Genomic DNA, 17,504 nt, shown 5'->3' with positions numbered 1-17,504 from the left:
ACAAAAACTGTAGATTTACTTATGTTTGACTTGTCTAGAGCCATTGTGTGTTGTCATTCCAAAAGCAGACTGCTGCTTTCTTGTACAGAGATACGAAGTTGTGATTATGTAAATATAGGAATCACAATAATAGAGGCACGCCAGAGCTCTGTGTTTTCGGTTGAGTAGTGAACCTCTTCCCAGCATGTAACATCATATAGCAGAGTTTATAATTGGTGGAGTCTATACTTGGCCTGCAGCAGAATCAGGTGCCAAGCAAAATACAATCTGCTCTGCCGAGCATCTTACACATACACAGTGTGGTCAGCCTGGTTTTGCTGGCTAAACTTTTTTTTCTCTGTCGATGAAATGATTTGAAGTTGACTTTAAAGTGTAATTATGGCTTGTGTTTTTGCCCGTATAGGACTGTAGTTTCCTTGATTCAAAGTTTGCAGCCTTAACCAAACACTGATGTAATTGATTTAAAAAAAACAAACATATGGTCTCATATGACCACAGGAAACTCTCTTAAAGAGATAGTTCACCCAAATATGAAAATTATGATTTACTCACCCTAAAGCCATCCTAGGTGTATATGACATTCTTCTTTCAGATGAATACAATTGGAGTTATATAAAAAAAACATGTCCTGGCTCTTCCAAGCTTTATAATGGCAGTGAATGGCAGTCCAAAATTTGAAGGCCAAAAAAGTGCATCCACATGACTCCGGTGGGTTAATAAAGGCCTTCTGAAGAGAATTGATGGGTTTTTGTAAGAAAAATATCCATATTAACACGTTATAAAGTAAAATGTCTAGCTTCAGGCGAACCGCCTTCCGTATTCAACTTCATAGAAAGTGTAGCGCAGTTCAAAATGCTTGCGCTACGCCTGACATCTTCATCGCGGCAATTACGCTTTTTTGGTAAGTTGAATACGGAACGCTGTCCGCCGGAAGCTATACATTTTACTTTTATAGCGTGTTAAATATGGATATTTTTTTCTTACAAAAACACATCAATTCGCTTCAGAAGGCCTTTTATTACACCCCGGGGGGGTGTGGATTACTATAATAATGGATGGATGCACTTTATTTGGTCTTCAAATTTTGGGTGAACTATCCCTTTAAGTTATCATGTCCAGTTTAAAATTACTTGAAGGATATACAGTGAGGAAAATAAGTATTTGAACACCTTGCTATTTTCCAAGTTCTCCCACTTAGAAATCATGGAGGGGTCTGAAATTGTTATCGTAGGTGTATGTCCACTGTGAGAGACATAATCTAAAAAAAAAAATCCAGAAATCACAATGTATGATTTTTTAACTATTTATTTGTATGATACAGCTGCAAATAAGTATTTGAACATCTGAGAAAATCAATGTTAATATTTCGTACAGTAGCCTTTGTTTGCAATTACAGAGGTCAAACGTTTCCTGTAGTTTTTCACCAGGTTTGCACACACTGCAGGAGGGATTTTGGCCCACTCCTCCACACAGATCTTCTCTAGATCAGTCAGGTTTCTGGCCTGTCGCTGAGAAACACAGAGTTTGAGCTCCCTCCAAAGATTCTCTATTGGGTTTAGGTCTGGAGACTGGCTAGGCCATGCCAGAACCTTGATATGCTTCTTACAGAGCCACTCCTTGGTTATCCTGGCTGTGTGCTTTGGGTCATTGTCATGTTGGAAGACCCAGCCTCGACCCATTTTCAATGCTCTAACTGAGGGAAGGAGGTTGTTCCCCAAAATCTCGCAATACATGGCCCGGTCATCCTCTCCATAATACAGTGCAGTCTCCCTGTCCCATGTGCAGAAAAACACCCGCAAAGCATGATGCTACCACCCCCATGCTTCACAGTAGGGATGGTGTTCTTGGGATGGTGCTTATCATTCTTCTTCCTCCAAACACGTTTAGTGGAATTATGACCAAAAAGTTATATTTTGGTCTCATCTGACCACATGACTTTCTCCCATGACTCCTCTGGATCATCCAAATGGTCATTGGCAAACTTAAGACGGGCCTGGACATGTGCTGGTTTAAGCAGGGAAACCTTCCGTGCCATGCATGATTTCAAACCATGATGTCTTAGTGTATTACCAACAGTAACCTTGGAAACGGTGGTCCCAGCTCTTTTCAGGTCATTGACCAGCTCCTCCCGTGTAGTTCTGGGCTGATTTCTCACCTTTCTTAGGATCATTGAGACCCCACGAGGTGAGATCTTGCATGGAGCCCCAGTCCGAGGGAGATTGAGTCATGTTTAGCTTCTTCCATTTTCTAATGATTGCTACAACAGTGGACCTTTTTGCATCAAGCTGCTTGGCAATTTCCCCGTAGCCCTTTCCAGCCTTGTGGAGGTGTACAATTTTGTCTCTAGTGTCTTTGGACAGCTCTTTGGTCTTGGCCATGTTCGTAATTGAATTCTTACTGATTGTATGGGGTGGACAGGTGTCTTTATGCAGCTAACGACCTCAAACGGGTGCATCTAATTTAGGATAATAAATGGAGTGGAGGTGGACATTTTAAAGGCAGACTAACAGGTATTTGAGGGTCAGAATTCTAGCTGATAGACAGGTGTTCAAATACTTATTTGCAGCTGAATCATACAAATAAATAGTAAAAAAATCATACATTGTGATTTCTGGATTTTTTTTTTTTTTTTTAGATTATGTCTCTCACAGTGGACATGCACCTACGATGACAATTTCAGACCCCTCCATGATTTCTAAGTGGGAGAACTTGCAAATTAGCAGGGTGTTCAAATACTTATTTTCCTCACTGTAAATCTGGTTATTAACAATCTTTTAATCTTCATTTTATTGTGAAGTACCAATAATTATAAGTCTGCTTTATGCCTGACAGACATATGAAATAATCTGATATTGAGTTACAATTAAATAAAATCAGCACCTTTATCTATACAGTGGAGATGGAACATTGAGGAAAAACATTGATGTGTGGAAAAAATGGACGACCAGCAACAGCCTGCAGCTCCACGGGTAAGACCAGTAAAGATAACTTGGGCTATGTTCAGAATACAAGGGCATTGCTATTTCTACAGTAAGGGTTGGCAATATGGCAATTTTATTTCACAAAATGAGATTTTATTTCACGATAGCGATGTAATTCACAATAGGTTTTTTTTTTTCATCTGTGACTGGTATGTTTTGGCTCATCTATGCGTGTTAATTGGTCTGGAAAAGACATTATAAAAATAAGTCATTTTTAGATTCTTGCTTTGGTAATTTTTGTATATACAAATGTATTAAAGTCCTGTGACAACAATGTATTATACTTATGTAAAACAGAGTATACTGTTCTGTTAGCAGTATACTAGTACTCCATTCTGAGCACGTCCTAGAGCCTTCATGCTCTCAGATAAACCCAAGTCTTGATGCATGATTATCATTGTGTCTGGAGCTTTACCTATTTGGCAGTGGCAGTGAATTAGCAGTGATGCGTTTGCTGGAGGAGTGTTTTCTGTACCTGATTACTGAAATAGCATGTTGCATCTAATTTCTTTGTTTTGCTCTGTCAGCGCGTGTGCGTGTGTTTGCTGCCTCTCCATTCTGAGGTTGCAGAACAGAGCAGTTTGTTATGCTCGAAGTGTGTGTATTTTCAATTTGTCTCATTGTCTGTCAGACTGCAGATAAGGATTGCAGTGCGAGGTGTGGAGCAGCTGGCAGTAGGGGGCAGGATGGTGTATTCCACCTGCTCTCTGAATCCCATCGAGGATGAAGCAGTTATCGCTGCCCTGCTGGAGAAGAGTGAAGGTACATCTGCTGTCTTAGAACTTCAGTTTTTGTTTTTAAATGTCTGTGTAGTTTATTAAGTTGTATTTATTAGTTTGAGTTATTTTAGTACTTCATGTTAAACTAAACAGTGATAAATGTTTTTTCTTTCCCCCAGTTATCGTTTATTTAATTTGTAGAATTGAAAGTGTATTTAGTTGTCGTTTATTTTGTTACAAGTAACGAAAATGCAGGGATGCACGATATATCAGCCATCATATCGGTATTGTTAGATATATGTACATTTTTTATGTTATAATTATCGGCCCAATAAGTCAATTTGGCAGATAAATGGATTATTTCCTTCAGCTGAGACCCTTCAGATGAGCCTTGATGGTTTTGAATTGCTTGAAATATGATTGGAATGACTTTGAAAAGGAAAATACAGTTCAGTCATTGCAACATGTGCAGCACAAGTCTGTCATATAGGCTACATACAATTTTAATGAGGACATTATAATTGTGTGCTTGGGACTTGATTTTGTAATTAGGCTCTCCAAAATTATATAAAAAATTGGTTTTAGATTTATCGGCCAATGTATTGGTTATCGGCTTTCAAGTATAAAGATTTATCGGTATTGGCCAAAATGTTCATATCGGCGCATCCCCAGTATTTCTTTAGCTAACGATAACCCTTTTGCTGAGATTTACCAAAGACTAGATAAAGAAAGACGGTTCACTCCTATTACTTATGAATGGGTCAAAACTGCAACGCGCAGTATGGCGGAATAGTCCCGCCTTCTAAAGTAAAAGAGGAAATCTCTGATTGGTAAAGTCATTGCATCACTTGCAGCTGCCATTAGAAATTCCGGTTCCCATAGAAACCTGAGACTCGCGGTTAGGACTGGGGTTTTTTTTGTTTTGTTTTTTACACTATTTGATCATATGAAACAACATTTATGGGACAGTTCATGTTAGATTTTGTTGCTTATTTGAAATATATTATTTAATTTTAAGTTCGGCAAGCAGTTTTTGAGATTACAGAATTTCCCCATTTAAAATAGATAGGACTTGGACTTGTACTTGTCTTGTATGTCCAAAATAGCTGCCCGGAGGCGTTGCAAATATGGTCTGCGAGTGAGCAGACTTTCCTTGAAAGGGACTTTGGATTTAGCCTTACATAGGTTTCAACCATTTTGTTTGTGTTCTGTGTATATTTAATGATATAAAATACAAAACCTGTAGGAAATGTAATTTTGGGTTAAGCATTACATTTCCAAGCATTAAATGCATGATGGGGTGTATTTCCCTTGCCATGTCGCTCAACTATGTTCTGCTTTTTCTGATCTCTCACTCTCATGTGGTTTCTTCTTCACTCTTCTATGTGTTTCTCAGGTGCTTTAGAGTTAGCAGATGCCTCTGCAGATCTCCCAGGACTCAAATATATGCCTGGAATAACATCTTGGAAAGTAATGAACTGTTAGCCTCAACTCTCTGACATCAATTTCTATCCATATTTTTTCTGCTTATGAATGTTGAGTCTGCATTGGTTTACGTCTTTTGTGTTAGCACAGTAATTTCTCTTTATTCACTGCAGCAGGGGCATTAGACTGTAGGTAACTTGGGCCAGAGTAAGGTTGTTTTGATAATTCAATATATCTTGGTAACATTATATTAATATAACAAGTGATAGCCCTCTTAACCAAATCTAATATGCTTCTGAAACCAGAGAAAAAGAAAAAAAAAAAAATATATATATATATGAAACCGCATTAATGTATTCAATATAATTATTTTATTTATTTTGATCTCTGTCTCTGTAAAACTGCAAAACTCTGCAAGACCAATTATGATTTTTGATCCTTTTTTTTGTTTCCTTTCATTTTGGTGGCTTACACTGAGGAAAATGAGTATTTGAACACCCTGCTATTTTGCAAGTTCTCCCACTTAGAAATCATGGAGGGGTCTGAAATTGTCATCGTAGGTGCATGTCCACTGTGAGAGACATAATCTAAAAAAAAAAATCCAGAAATCAAAATGTAAGATTTTCTAACTATTTATTTGTATGATACGGCTGCAAATAAGTTATTGAAAACCTGTCTATCAGCTAGAATTCTGACCCTCAAAGACCTGTTAGTCTGCCTTTAAAATGTCCACCTCCACTCCATTTATTATCCTAAATTAGATGCACCCGTTTGAGGTCGTTAGCTGCATAAAGACACCTGTCCACCCCATACAATCAGTTAGAATTCAATTACGAACATGGCCAAGACCAAAGAGCTGTCCAAAGACACTAGAGACAAAATTGTACACCTCCACAACGCTGGAAAGGGCTATGGGGAAATTGCCAAGCAGCTTGGTGCAAAAAGGTCCACTGTTGGAGCAATCATTAGAAAATGGAAGAAGCTAAACATGACTGTCAGTCTCCCTCGGACTGGGGCTCCATGCAAGATCTCACCTCGTGGGGTCTCAATGATCCTAAGAAAGGTGAGAAATCAGCCCAGAACTACACAGGAGGAGCTGGTCAATGACCTGAAAAGAGCTGGGACCACCGTTTCCAAGGTTACTGTTGGTAATACACTAAGACGTCATGGATTGAAATCATGCATGGCACGGAACGTTCCCCTGCTTAAACCAGCACATGTCCAGGCCCGTCTTAAGTTTGCCAATGACCATTTGGATGATCCAGAGGAGTCATGGGAGAAAGTCATGTGGTCAGATGAGACCAAAATATAACTTTTTGGTCATAATTCCACTAAACGTGTTTGGAGGAAGAAGAATGATGAGTACCATCCCAAGAACACCATCCCTACTGTGAAGCATGGGGGTGGTAGCATCATGCTTTGGGGGTGTTTTTCTGCACATGGGACAGGGAGACTGCACTGTATTAAGGAGAGGATGACCGGGGCCATGTATTGCGAGATTTTGGGGAACAACCTCCTTCCCTCAGTTAGAGCATTGAAGATGGGTCAAGGCTGGGTCTTCCAACATGACAATGACCCAAAGCACACAGCCAGGATAACCAAGGAGTGGCTCTGTAAGAAGCATATCAAGGTTCTGGCGTGACCTAGCCAGTCTCCAGACCTAAACCCAATAGAGAATCTTTGGAGGGAGCTCAAACTCTGTGTTTCTCAGCGACAGGCCAGAAACCTGACTGATCTAGAGAAGATCTGTGTGGAGGAGTGGGCCAAAATCCCTCCTGCAGTGTGTGCAAACCTGGTGAAAAACTACAGGAAACGTTTGACCTCTGTAATTGCAAACAAAGGCTACTGTACCAAATATTAACATTGATTTTCTCAGGTGTTCAAATACTTATTTGCAGCTGTATCATACAAATAAATAGTAAAAAAAATCATACATTGTGATTTCTGGATTTTTTTTTTTTAGATTATGTCGTCTCTCACAGTGGACATGCACATACGATGACAATTTCAGACCCCTACATGATTTCTAAGTGGGAGAACTTGCAAAATAGCAGGGTGTTCAAATACTTATTTTCCTCACTGTATATGAGAATATTCCATGTGTGAATTTCCTATCCAAGTTTATCCTTTTTTTTTTTTCCTGAGGTAGAAGAGCAGGTTAAATATCCATTGATGCTGAACTATTGGTGGTTGTGTATACAAACAGAAGTTTCCATTTTTTGTTTGAAAAAAGCTCAATAAGACTATTTCTATTTCAATATATTTTAAAATGTATTTTTTTTATGATGGCAGTTGAATTTTCAGCAGACATTCCTTGATTTCGTCAGTGTCACATGATCCTTCAGAAATCATTCTAATAAGCTGATGTGGTGCTCAAGAAACATTTTTATTATTATTATTATTATGCATGATAAACAGTTGCGCTGCCTAATATTTTTTGATCAAAAGAGTTCAAAATAACTGCATTTATTTGAAATAGAAATCTATTGAACCCTTATAAATTTCTTTACTGTCACTTTTGTCAATATTATGCATATTTGCTGAATGGAAATATTAGTTTTTCCAAAAAAGAAAACTGACCTGAAACTTTTGAACGTTAGTGTAATCTAGCTCTGCTCTTATGTAGGTTATGACAAAAGAGGGTCAGTGGTTTTCTGACTGGTCAGAGGTGCCAAAAAGTCGACACACCCAGATCAGACCCACCATGTTTCCACCAACGGACCCCGAGAAGCTGGCGGATATGAGACTGGAGAGATGGCAAGTTTCTTTTGATCATATGTCTCTATGTAATATCACTGTCTATAACACAAACTTAACCATTTCTTCACAAGTCTCTTGTGCTGTAGTGTGTTTTATCAAAACTCTCCACCAGGTGGTAGGATATCACCACAGTACTAGTGGAGCAAAAGCAACATTGAGTAAACTTTTACTGGGTGCATGGACCAAATTCACACAGATTTGTAGTTGAAACAGTGTTATGGTGCTTTGATTTGTTTCAGTATGAGAATACTGCCCCATCACCAGAACACTGGCGGGTTTTTTGTGGCTGTGTTGGTGAAGAAGGCGCCCATGCCATGGAACCGCCGTTTCCCAAAGGTATTAGAAAATGCAGACATATTTCATATTATATCAAATGAAAATGGAGCATTGAAGTTATATGGGAGTACATTTATGGTATCTTTTTCTTTTTTTTAAGCAATAGCAAGCTAGCTTTTGAGTACTGTTTTACTAACGGTGGATAAATCCACCCAATTTGTCATTGCATTTTAAATGGGAAGCTTTAATATGTAGCGTAGAGTATGTACATAAATACCATTGTCTCTGTCCTTTCTTTGTCTGTGTTTCTGTAGCTTCGTAATAAGGATGTGAACGCCTCCAGTGATGTGGCTCCCGCAGAGGAGCTGCAGATGGGGGCGTCTCCTGCTGAGGTTCCTCCAGTAGACGGCTCGTCCACTGACACCCCTGTTGAAGCAGTGGAGGGTGAGACACCTGCAGAGGAAAACCCTTCTGTCCCAGATGTCCCTGACCCTTCAGAGGTCAAGAAAGAAAATGTCTGTGGGTGAGTGTCCTCAGCCAGGTGTATATGTGGGCAAACTCCTGTAACCCTTCCTGTCACTTTATTGTTCTCTCTGCTGTTAGTCCCTTCATTGTTTTTCTCTTTGTGTGCTGTGCATTTTATGATGCACCAATGAAGACATTTTCACCCATGATAATACATTAATTCTAAAGTCGTTAACTCTTTATCAATCAGTTGCCTTATTTTTTATTATTATTATTTTTTTGGGCTGTTGATTTAATGCGTTGATTTAACAAATTAGTTATGGGGAAAATGATGCATTAAAATGAATGCATTTAAAGCACCCGCCCCAGACCTACATAGGTCATCTCTTATTTCATAGTTGATTGTTGCTATTTGGAAAAATGAAAACAATTTTCACCCGGCTGTTGAAGCCTAAACGTTTGTGTAATATGTTCTATGTTGAATCAGATACATTTTATTTTTATATAAAGCTACTTAGACTTTGTAATGTCTATTTGATGCTTTTATCGTTTAACACAATAATGACTTTAAATTATCTTTGGAGGGTAATTGCTTAGCCAAATTTGATGTGTGATTTAATATGATTAATTCATCGCCACATTGTATAATTAATTAATTGTAAAAATTTGAATCGCTTGACAGCCCAACTTTTTTTCTATTATTTCTTTATTAATTTTTAAACCTTAAATGAACAAGGTTCGGGTAAAATAATTAATAATAATGACAAATACAAGTACTGAAAAAATTAAATAACAAGGGTAACCTGAGAAAACTCTGAAGACTTTTTGGGTTTCCGATGATATTAGTGATTTATTAGATTAATAATTCAAACATTTATTAATAACAGTTGCAGTTGTTATTGTATAATAATAGTAATGGTTGTAAAAGTTGTTAATGTTCATATAATTATTTAAAATTAACAGTATTAATAATTCAATTTATTTTTTACATTAGTGTTTTCTTGTTTTTTACTTGTCTGGCTGTTAAATGAAAGATGTTTAGTCACAATTAAATTTAATGCAAAATAATATTTCCAGCTGGAAACTACGAGAGTTACTCTTTAAGTCACCAGGAAATCAAAATTGACATTTTATGGAATATTGCAGTATTTATACAAATTTATTTATGTGCACATCTTGTTTTTTTATTTCATGCGCTCTCGTAATCTTCAATCAAAATAACTTCCCCTTCCTCTTGCAACGACATCTCTTTTCTGCTCTGATGACGTGTTTACTGGCATGAGGGTGGGACAACCTGCCCTACTTTTTTCTTTTTCTTTCTTGTTCAAGAAGCCGCTTTACTTGGATGTACGTCACAATAGGGAAGAAAAAAACAACGTCCGTTTAATCCCGACTTTTAAATGGCTCCTTAGTGGGAAAATAATCACATGTATAATTCACATGAAATTGTTCTTAAATACTGCTGTTATGTGACTACATGTAGATGCCTACATCATTGCATAATCTCAATCTGTTTCACATACTAGGTAGGCATAATAGTAGACTTGCAGCAACTGTGCAGTATTCTTTAATAGGAAGATAGTTTTCCATTTCAAACATGGCCTTACTTGTAGATGATTTCAGTGCCCCCTGGTGGACAGTGTTCCAGTTCTTCTGCACTTACTGTGCTCCCCATTGACATGAAGTGCTCTGTCTGTTCCAGCCCCCCTCCTTCAAAGAAGATGAAACTCTTTGGCTTCAAAGAGGATCCTTTTGTGTTTCTGACAGAGGATGACCCCATCTTTCTTCCCATCCAGTGAGTGCCTCTCCTCTCCATTAACAAAACCTCGCTGCTCAACACAAATACGTTTTTTACAAATTTGCTCCTATTTTGCTTTTTTTTTAATGCAGTATTTGTCTGATGCCACTGTGGGTTTGCCATGCCTAAAAATATAGACTCTGAGTAGGCTTGAGCTTTGTTTATGTGTGTAAAAATATGAGGGATCTATTACGCTATTCGTCCTGTGTGACCAATCACTTGAATGGATGATGTGATTATTATCATTCAGTCATTGTGACTCCATCTTTTGTTTGTGATGAATTTTATTTATTTTCTCACACAGATGCACAGTGCCACAGCGCTGGCAACCCGCCATTTTGACTTGTGGGAGACAACGCCTCTGCTCCATATGTCGCAGCGTGTTCAGCGCTGTGCGCATATGTGCAGTTTTTTTCCCCCTCTGTTTAACCATCATTAATTTTATCCTGTGATATTTCTTTGTCTGCTCTAGAGCTTTCTACGACCTGTCTCCAGATTTCCCCAAGTTTAACGTGTTGACTCGAACCCACGAAGGCAAGAAGAGGCACCTGTACATGGTGTCTAAAGAGCTCCGCAATGTTCTGCTCAACAACAGTGAGAGGATGAAGGCAAGAACACACACACACACTCTCACGCACACACACACACACACACACACACACACACACTCAGAAGGACCTTCATCAGTGCTAGTCGTGATTGAGGATGGCGTATAGGCAGATGGGGACAGCAGCCTCGCTATGATCTCATCTCTATCTGTGCTCTAGTGCCTTCACATTCATCAAGTATGAAGCAACCATCTGCTGCTAATGTAAACAGACATCACTGGAGTTGCGTTAGAACAAAGAACCACACTGTAAACTCTTAAACACCTCATCCTTTGTTGCATTATTTGGGTTTTGAGGAATTAACATGTTAAATATGGTATTTGTATCTGTCTCTCTCTCTCTCTCTCTCTCTCATATATTATAGTGAGCATAATAGTGCCCCTATTATGGTTTTTGAATACTCCCTTTCATACTCAGTACTCAGTTTATTTAGACCAGCTTGTTGCACAGAATCGCAACCTGTAAACGGTTTCTGACGGGTTTCCGTTAATTGCAGGGTTCCCACCTGTCCTTTAATGTCTTAAATTCACTTATCATAATTTTAAGGCCGTAGATGGTTGCTTCATACTTGATGAAATGGACATACGTTTTTCAAATAGTGTAATAAATGTCTTAATTTTAGTTTGAATAGGTCTTAAAGAGCACCTATCATGGCATTTAAAATGTTCCAAATATTGTTTTAGAAGTCCCCAACAACAGTTTTGCATGCATGCAATGACAAAAAAGACTTTAGTTTTCTTATAATATGCATTTATTTTTACCTGTTTTGACAGCGATTCTCAAATGATTCCTTTAGTGATTCACTTTTCAAAACCCCGCCTTTATGTGACGCTAATCTGCGGTGATTGGTCCGATGACCCAGTCAGTTGTGATTGGTTTAGTCTGTGCAGATATTTTCGGAAACGGAACGCCCATCAAAGTCTTATAGTGACAGTAATTTGTTAATATGTGTCAGGAGTTATGAATATGAAAACCGCGTCTGTTTGATTGTAATATGAGCCTCAGCTGATCTCATTCATAAAAAAACTCCTCTATTCTCCTCACGAAGATTCGCGACAAATCAACATCCCTCAGGGCTTTTAGTCTAAAAGTGTGCAGATGAGGAGACATATTGATAGATTCTCATATGTCTGTGTCAAATTTCTAAACAGAGGAGTATTTTTTTATTCAATACTTCCTCAAAATGCGCAGATATAGCCTAATCATGAGCGATTGAGTCTCCTATGTGTTGTTTTCAATTCATACTGGCAGCCGGAGAGCGCTCTGTGCACATGTAGTCCATGTACAGACAGACGAAGAAGATACCATGTGCCATAATAGAAGTCCATAATAAAAACTTCCTGAGATCGCGAAACATACATTTGACGACTAATAAACACTCAATCGCGACGATGTATGGTTTGTCTTCAAGCCACTTAGTCTTCAAATGCTCATCCTTGGGCAGATGAAAAAAGTTTGCTTTTGAGTCGCACTTCAGAACACAGCGTCTCGTCGCCATGATGTTTTCTAGTTTTCACTGGCGTCTTGGAGCGCAATAAGTGGGCGTATCGTATTCAAATAACTTGACAAGTTGACGTCATCTAGTCAGAGAAAAAGCTTCGGTCTTCTAACGATTCTTAAAAATGACTCAGAGTCAACTCTTACTTTTGAAAGAAAATAACTATATATACACGGTCATATTTCAAACTATGCAGGATGTTTTTGTTCACTTAGATCTATGTTACACACTACATGAAAGGTAAATTTCAAAATTCCATGATAGGTGCTCTTTAAATTAGGGAAAGACGAGGTGTATTCACCCTGCGTACTTCTGAGGTGTATGTGATCATAGCCTGGAGTGGCGCGAAAGCACGTTCCTCTCTCCACTCCATTCCCGCTCATGGAAAAACTGCTCCCTGTTCATTCCATTTCAAAGGTTATTGTAATATGTTAATTTTATGACGTCTGAACACAATTTATAATACTATATGTAACGTTTCGAAAGTATTCTACATGTTTAATAAATAGAATTACACAATGTCCTAGTATACCTGAAATGTTTGTATCTCCCTTTAATTTTCTGACTGTAGTGTGTTAATCTTAGTTTGAGAAGTTCATGTCAGGTTATGGCTGAGGTAGAACTATTTCAGCTAGCATGGACACACTAATAATGCAGGAAGGCTCCGATGTATCAGGAAAAAATAGCAAAATGGTAGGCTGACAAGCCAGACCTACATCAAGATTTTGGGTCTGGGAACTCACTCACCATTGGCAGGGCTCCATCCGAGGGGCGGGATAAACTGTTGTCTTTCAAATTCCCTCTGCACGCAATAGGATAGCGATACAACCAACCAGAGCAACGAAGAAGGTGAAGCAGAGCTAGCTGATAGATTAACCCCTTAACTGTCACTTGTTAAGGGGTTCTACATTCTACATTTACTTCACTATATTACTATTAAATCCTAATCTAGTCATGACAAACTATATATCATTGGAAAGGTCTAAGACTCAAGAATACATATTTGTTGATGATTTTGCATAAAATATATATTTTGGAAGAGTAATGGATTAATATATGACAAGAGTGACAAGAGTGTGCATCAAAAAATCTGTATCATTACAGTTTTCACCTTTGTAACAAAAAGTCAACAACCACACTTTTAATCATTCAAACTTTGATTTTCATGCTAAAAGTTCATAACATAAACATTGATTCTAGTATTTAGCCAAAAATATTCAGAAAATAATATTATATATAGAGAATATCTGCCAGATCAATCTTTAGGAATCACCAATATGGTGTGTCTAACCCCTAGTGGATTTTTGGAGGTTATGCAGCTAAAAGTCTTACAGAAAACCTATATTAATATATAGGTTAGGCTGAAAACCTATATTAATTTATATATTTTTTAATAAAATAAATAATATTTATTTTATTATATTTTTATAACAATAAACTTAAATTTCAAAAACTTTTATATAATTTAATTCTATCAGCAATAATCTGCCAAGTGTCTTCTTTTAAAAGAGACCAACCATAAGTCTTTAGTCCAAAGGGTTCATGAATTACAACCATTTAAGTTTGGGTAGTGCATTTTCACGAAATGTTCAAAAAGGGGGGTGACAGGTAAAGGGTTAAACTTTCACCGTATCTGGTTGGCAAAACTCCGAACACATCTTCCTTTCTTAAGAATGACTTCAGTGCCGTTCTCTGTTCTTTTCTAAAAGAAAAGCTTAAATCCAAGTCTTCCAGACTCATAGTCGCGGCAAAAGCAGATTCGAAAGACCGCTGTTCGCAAGTTTCTTTGTTAACAAGTAGCATGCGGAACCGCCGCAACTCTGCCGTCATTATGTTAAGCCTGCCCACCGACTCTATACACGATGTGATTGGCCTGCCACCACCTGTTACACAGATATTTTTATTTTAACACAAATAATTACGGGGACATATTGAATTGAGATGAATGTTTTAAATATTCTGTTTATAAATCCATTTTGTACAGCGTACAAAACAATCATCCAGATAAGTATTAATAGTAAAGTCCTCTGATTTAATTTTCAAAACTATCACAAACGGACATGCAATACGGCAAGTTAAATTTGAAATGAGAGCGCGCGTCCGTTGTGACGAATGAATGTGCACTGTTATAATGCGTTGCTATTGACGACATCATTATAAGGAAGGAAATGCAACATCTCCCCTGAAAACGCTTAAAACACTCAACTATTTAAACAATGTGTCGGTTAAAGGAATATGACTTGGCCTTAAAAAAAAAAATTCAGTCAGTTTATCACTTTAATCCATGTGTAAGTATGATTTAATTATTGATGTATATATTTTCTACAAGATGCTCAAAATACGTAGTTTTGTGTTTTATACTGTGTACATTTCCAGCTCGCAATCAGCTGTAAGCCCATTATTACCTAAAACTATATCTATTGATGCAGATTGTCTGTTGTTCTTACTAGAGGTCGACCGATTCATAGGTTTTGCCGATTAATCGGCACTGATAGCTGATTGGTGGAACAATCGGTTATCGGCAAAAATCCACACTGATCCGGGTTGCATCCGTTGCTGGAGCGGCTGAGAAGGGTGCGGTGTTATTACACAGAACAAGAGTGTTGAGAAGGGTCTGTTGGCATTTATATTACACGAGAGTGGCCTCTAGAGGCGAATTAAAAACTCACTGACGCCTTGTGGTGTTTACATTCACACATGAGGCTGTGCGCGGCGCTGCACGGACAGTGAATGAATACAGAACACTACAGTTCTTGTTTCCAAATCATTATAAAGTAATTCATTTGTTGACTAGATGCTGCATTAACAGGTAAAGGACAGTGTGTATGTTTGTCGTCGAAGCTGAGAGGACGCTAACATTAGCAGTACCTCAAGCAGTTAAAACAATGTGATGATAACACACGCAAGTCCGACCCAAATGTTGCACATATAAAACTAGTGACGTGAGAACGCAAACTGTATCGTCATGCTGCCGACAGAAACATAAAGTGCATTTGTTTTTTATTAGATAATCGCCTTCTAAAAAAAGCAGACTGTTTGGATTTATATGAAATGGTAACGCTACAATAAGATTCCATGTGTAAGATTAACTAAGGTTAATAAATGCTGTGGAAGTATAATGTATTGTTCATTATTAATTTCAATATTTAAATTGAGTTTGAATTTGTAATTTGTCTGGAAACCTTGGTTAATGCACTATGAACTAATATGAATGATCAAGGTACAATTGTATTGCTCATATTAATATATGTTGTAAAAATGCAAATTGCATAATGCATATAGTTCATGTAAGCTAATACATCCTTGTTGCATAGGGACTTGCATAGTGTTAACCATGAATACATGTTTCTAGGTTATAGGTAAAGAAACAAATTTGACCTGTAATATTTTAATGTTTAAATAATTTTCTGAAGAATTTGTTCTGTTAGAAATTCTCATTTTAATTTTCATATTTATGTTTTTAATTTGGCACATTTTCATGGATCAGTACTGTTTTTTTATTTTATTTCTTGTTATAAAGTTCAGCACTGTTTTATTTATTTTTAATTTTTTTATCCAATATCCATTTTAAAAATAATCGGTCGATTAATCGGTTATCGGCAAGTGCGGTCCAACCTAGTTATCGATATCGGTAAAATCCACTATCGGTCGACCTCTAGTTCTTACTACTTTGAGTGAAGATAAAGGATGGAAAGAGATTTGTGTTGCAAACTGTTACTGTCATTCACATTAGTGCTCGGCTATCGTATGTTCCGCTATCGGCATCCTGGCCAAATTTGCCCATTGGCTCCTCTCCATCATGGCCTCCTAATCATCCCCATATACAGATTGGCTTCATCACTCTGTCTCCTCTCCACCAATCAGCTGGTGTGTGGTGGGCGTTCTGGCGCAATATGGCTGCCGTCGCATCATCCAGGTGGATGCTGCACATTAGTGGTGGTTGAGGAGATTCCCCCTTCTATATGTTAAGCGCTTTGAGTGCCTAGAAAAGCGCTATGTAAATGTAACAAATTATTAACAAATTATTATTATTATTGATACAGTTAATATAGTTCATGCATGTGCACTGCTATAAATTTGAAATTTGTTGATGTTTACATACTCTTGTTAATGCTGATGGTGAGGAAATACAGCTGCAATATCTCAATGTACCTCAAACTGAGTTGTGTATCACTGAGAAACGTCCTGCTCAGGTCGTCCTTGCGCTGGAGGTTCGGGTTGAATAACTAGTTCTTCCAATGTTTCATCATCGGGCTCGCGCTTGGATTGATATGGTAAAATTGACGTCATCACTACTGTATTTATAGTGTGTAAAATCGCTGAGCTTTACAAAGCCTCCGGAACTGAAGTTCAGTTATGGTAATAGCGTTTAGCTTCCGACACGTGCTGTAACCAAGGGATTTAGAGAGACTGATTAATCCGAGTCGTTTGAGAATCAATGAAAAATGTGGTGATGTGCAATGTGTATTATGAGAGAAATAAGTTTTTTTTTTTTAATATATATATACCTTTGACTGTATATCTGTTGAAATTAGGAGCCTTTAAAGTAGCATAATAGGGGCACTTTAATGTATATAATTAATAATAATATAAACAGTAAAATGCTGTTGTAAATTAAGTTTTCACGTTTTCTGTTTTTCTACAGGTTATAAACACAGGAGTGAAGGTCTGGTCCAGAAATACTGATGGAGAACAGTTTGGTTGTGCTTTCAGACTGGCCCAGGAGGTGGGTTTGTTTAAATTTTTTTTGATGTAAATTGTTTTATGTAGTAGTAGTAGTAGTTGTTGTTTTGAATCACTTGAATCACAAAAATGTTGTAATATGCACGTGAAACCTGTTGTGTAGTAATGTTTCATCATGAAAAAGATCTTTTAAAATCAATGAATTTTAAAAGTGAAGAAGCAGCAGTTTAATCCCAAAGATATTTTAGCAAGGTATAATGATTGTGTTTCACATGCAATTTGAACCAAAAA

At 37.6% G+C, this 17,504-nt stretch overlaps 1 protein-coding gene across 1 annotated transcript in view; it reads left to right on the top strand.

The window, feature by feature from the left end:
- The window catches only part of nsun2 (NOP2/Sun RNA methyltransferase 2), a 39,849-nt gene that overhangs the window by 13,694 nt on the left and 8,651 nt on the right, over positions 1-17,504 (top strand). Inside the window, exons 8-16 of the mRNA XM_079829750.1 lie at positions 2,895-2,969; positions 3,613-3,743; positions 5,097-5,170; positions 7,752-7,882; positions 8,125-8,221; positions 8,476-8,684; positions 10,329-10,421; positions 10,897-11,032; positions 17,176-17,256. Of these exons, the coding sequence (XP_079685876.1) occupies positions 2,895-2,969; positions 3,613-3,743; positions 5,097-5,170; positions 7,752-7,882; positions 8,125-8,221; positions 8,476-8,684; positions 10,329-10,421; positions 10,897-11,032; positions 17,176-17,256 (1,027 nt within the window). The remainder of the gene's footprint in view (positions 1-2,894; positions 2,970-3,612; positions 3,744-5,096; positions 5,171-7,751; positions 7,883-8,124; positions 8,222-8,475; positions 8,685-10,328; positions 10,422-10,896; positions 11,033-17,175; positions 17,257-17,504) is intronic.

Source organism: Gobio gobio (assembly GCF_949357685.1).
Source record: "Gobio gobio genome assembly, chromosome: 11".
NCBI lineage: Eukaryota > Metazoa > Chordata > Actinopteri > Cypriniformes > Gobionidae > Gobio > Gobio gobio.
The sequence above is the reverse complement of the archived record's forward strand: the minus strand, read 5'-3'. Positions and strand labels throughout refer to the sequence as shown.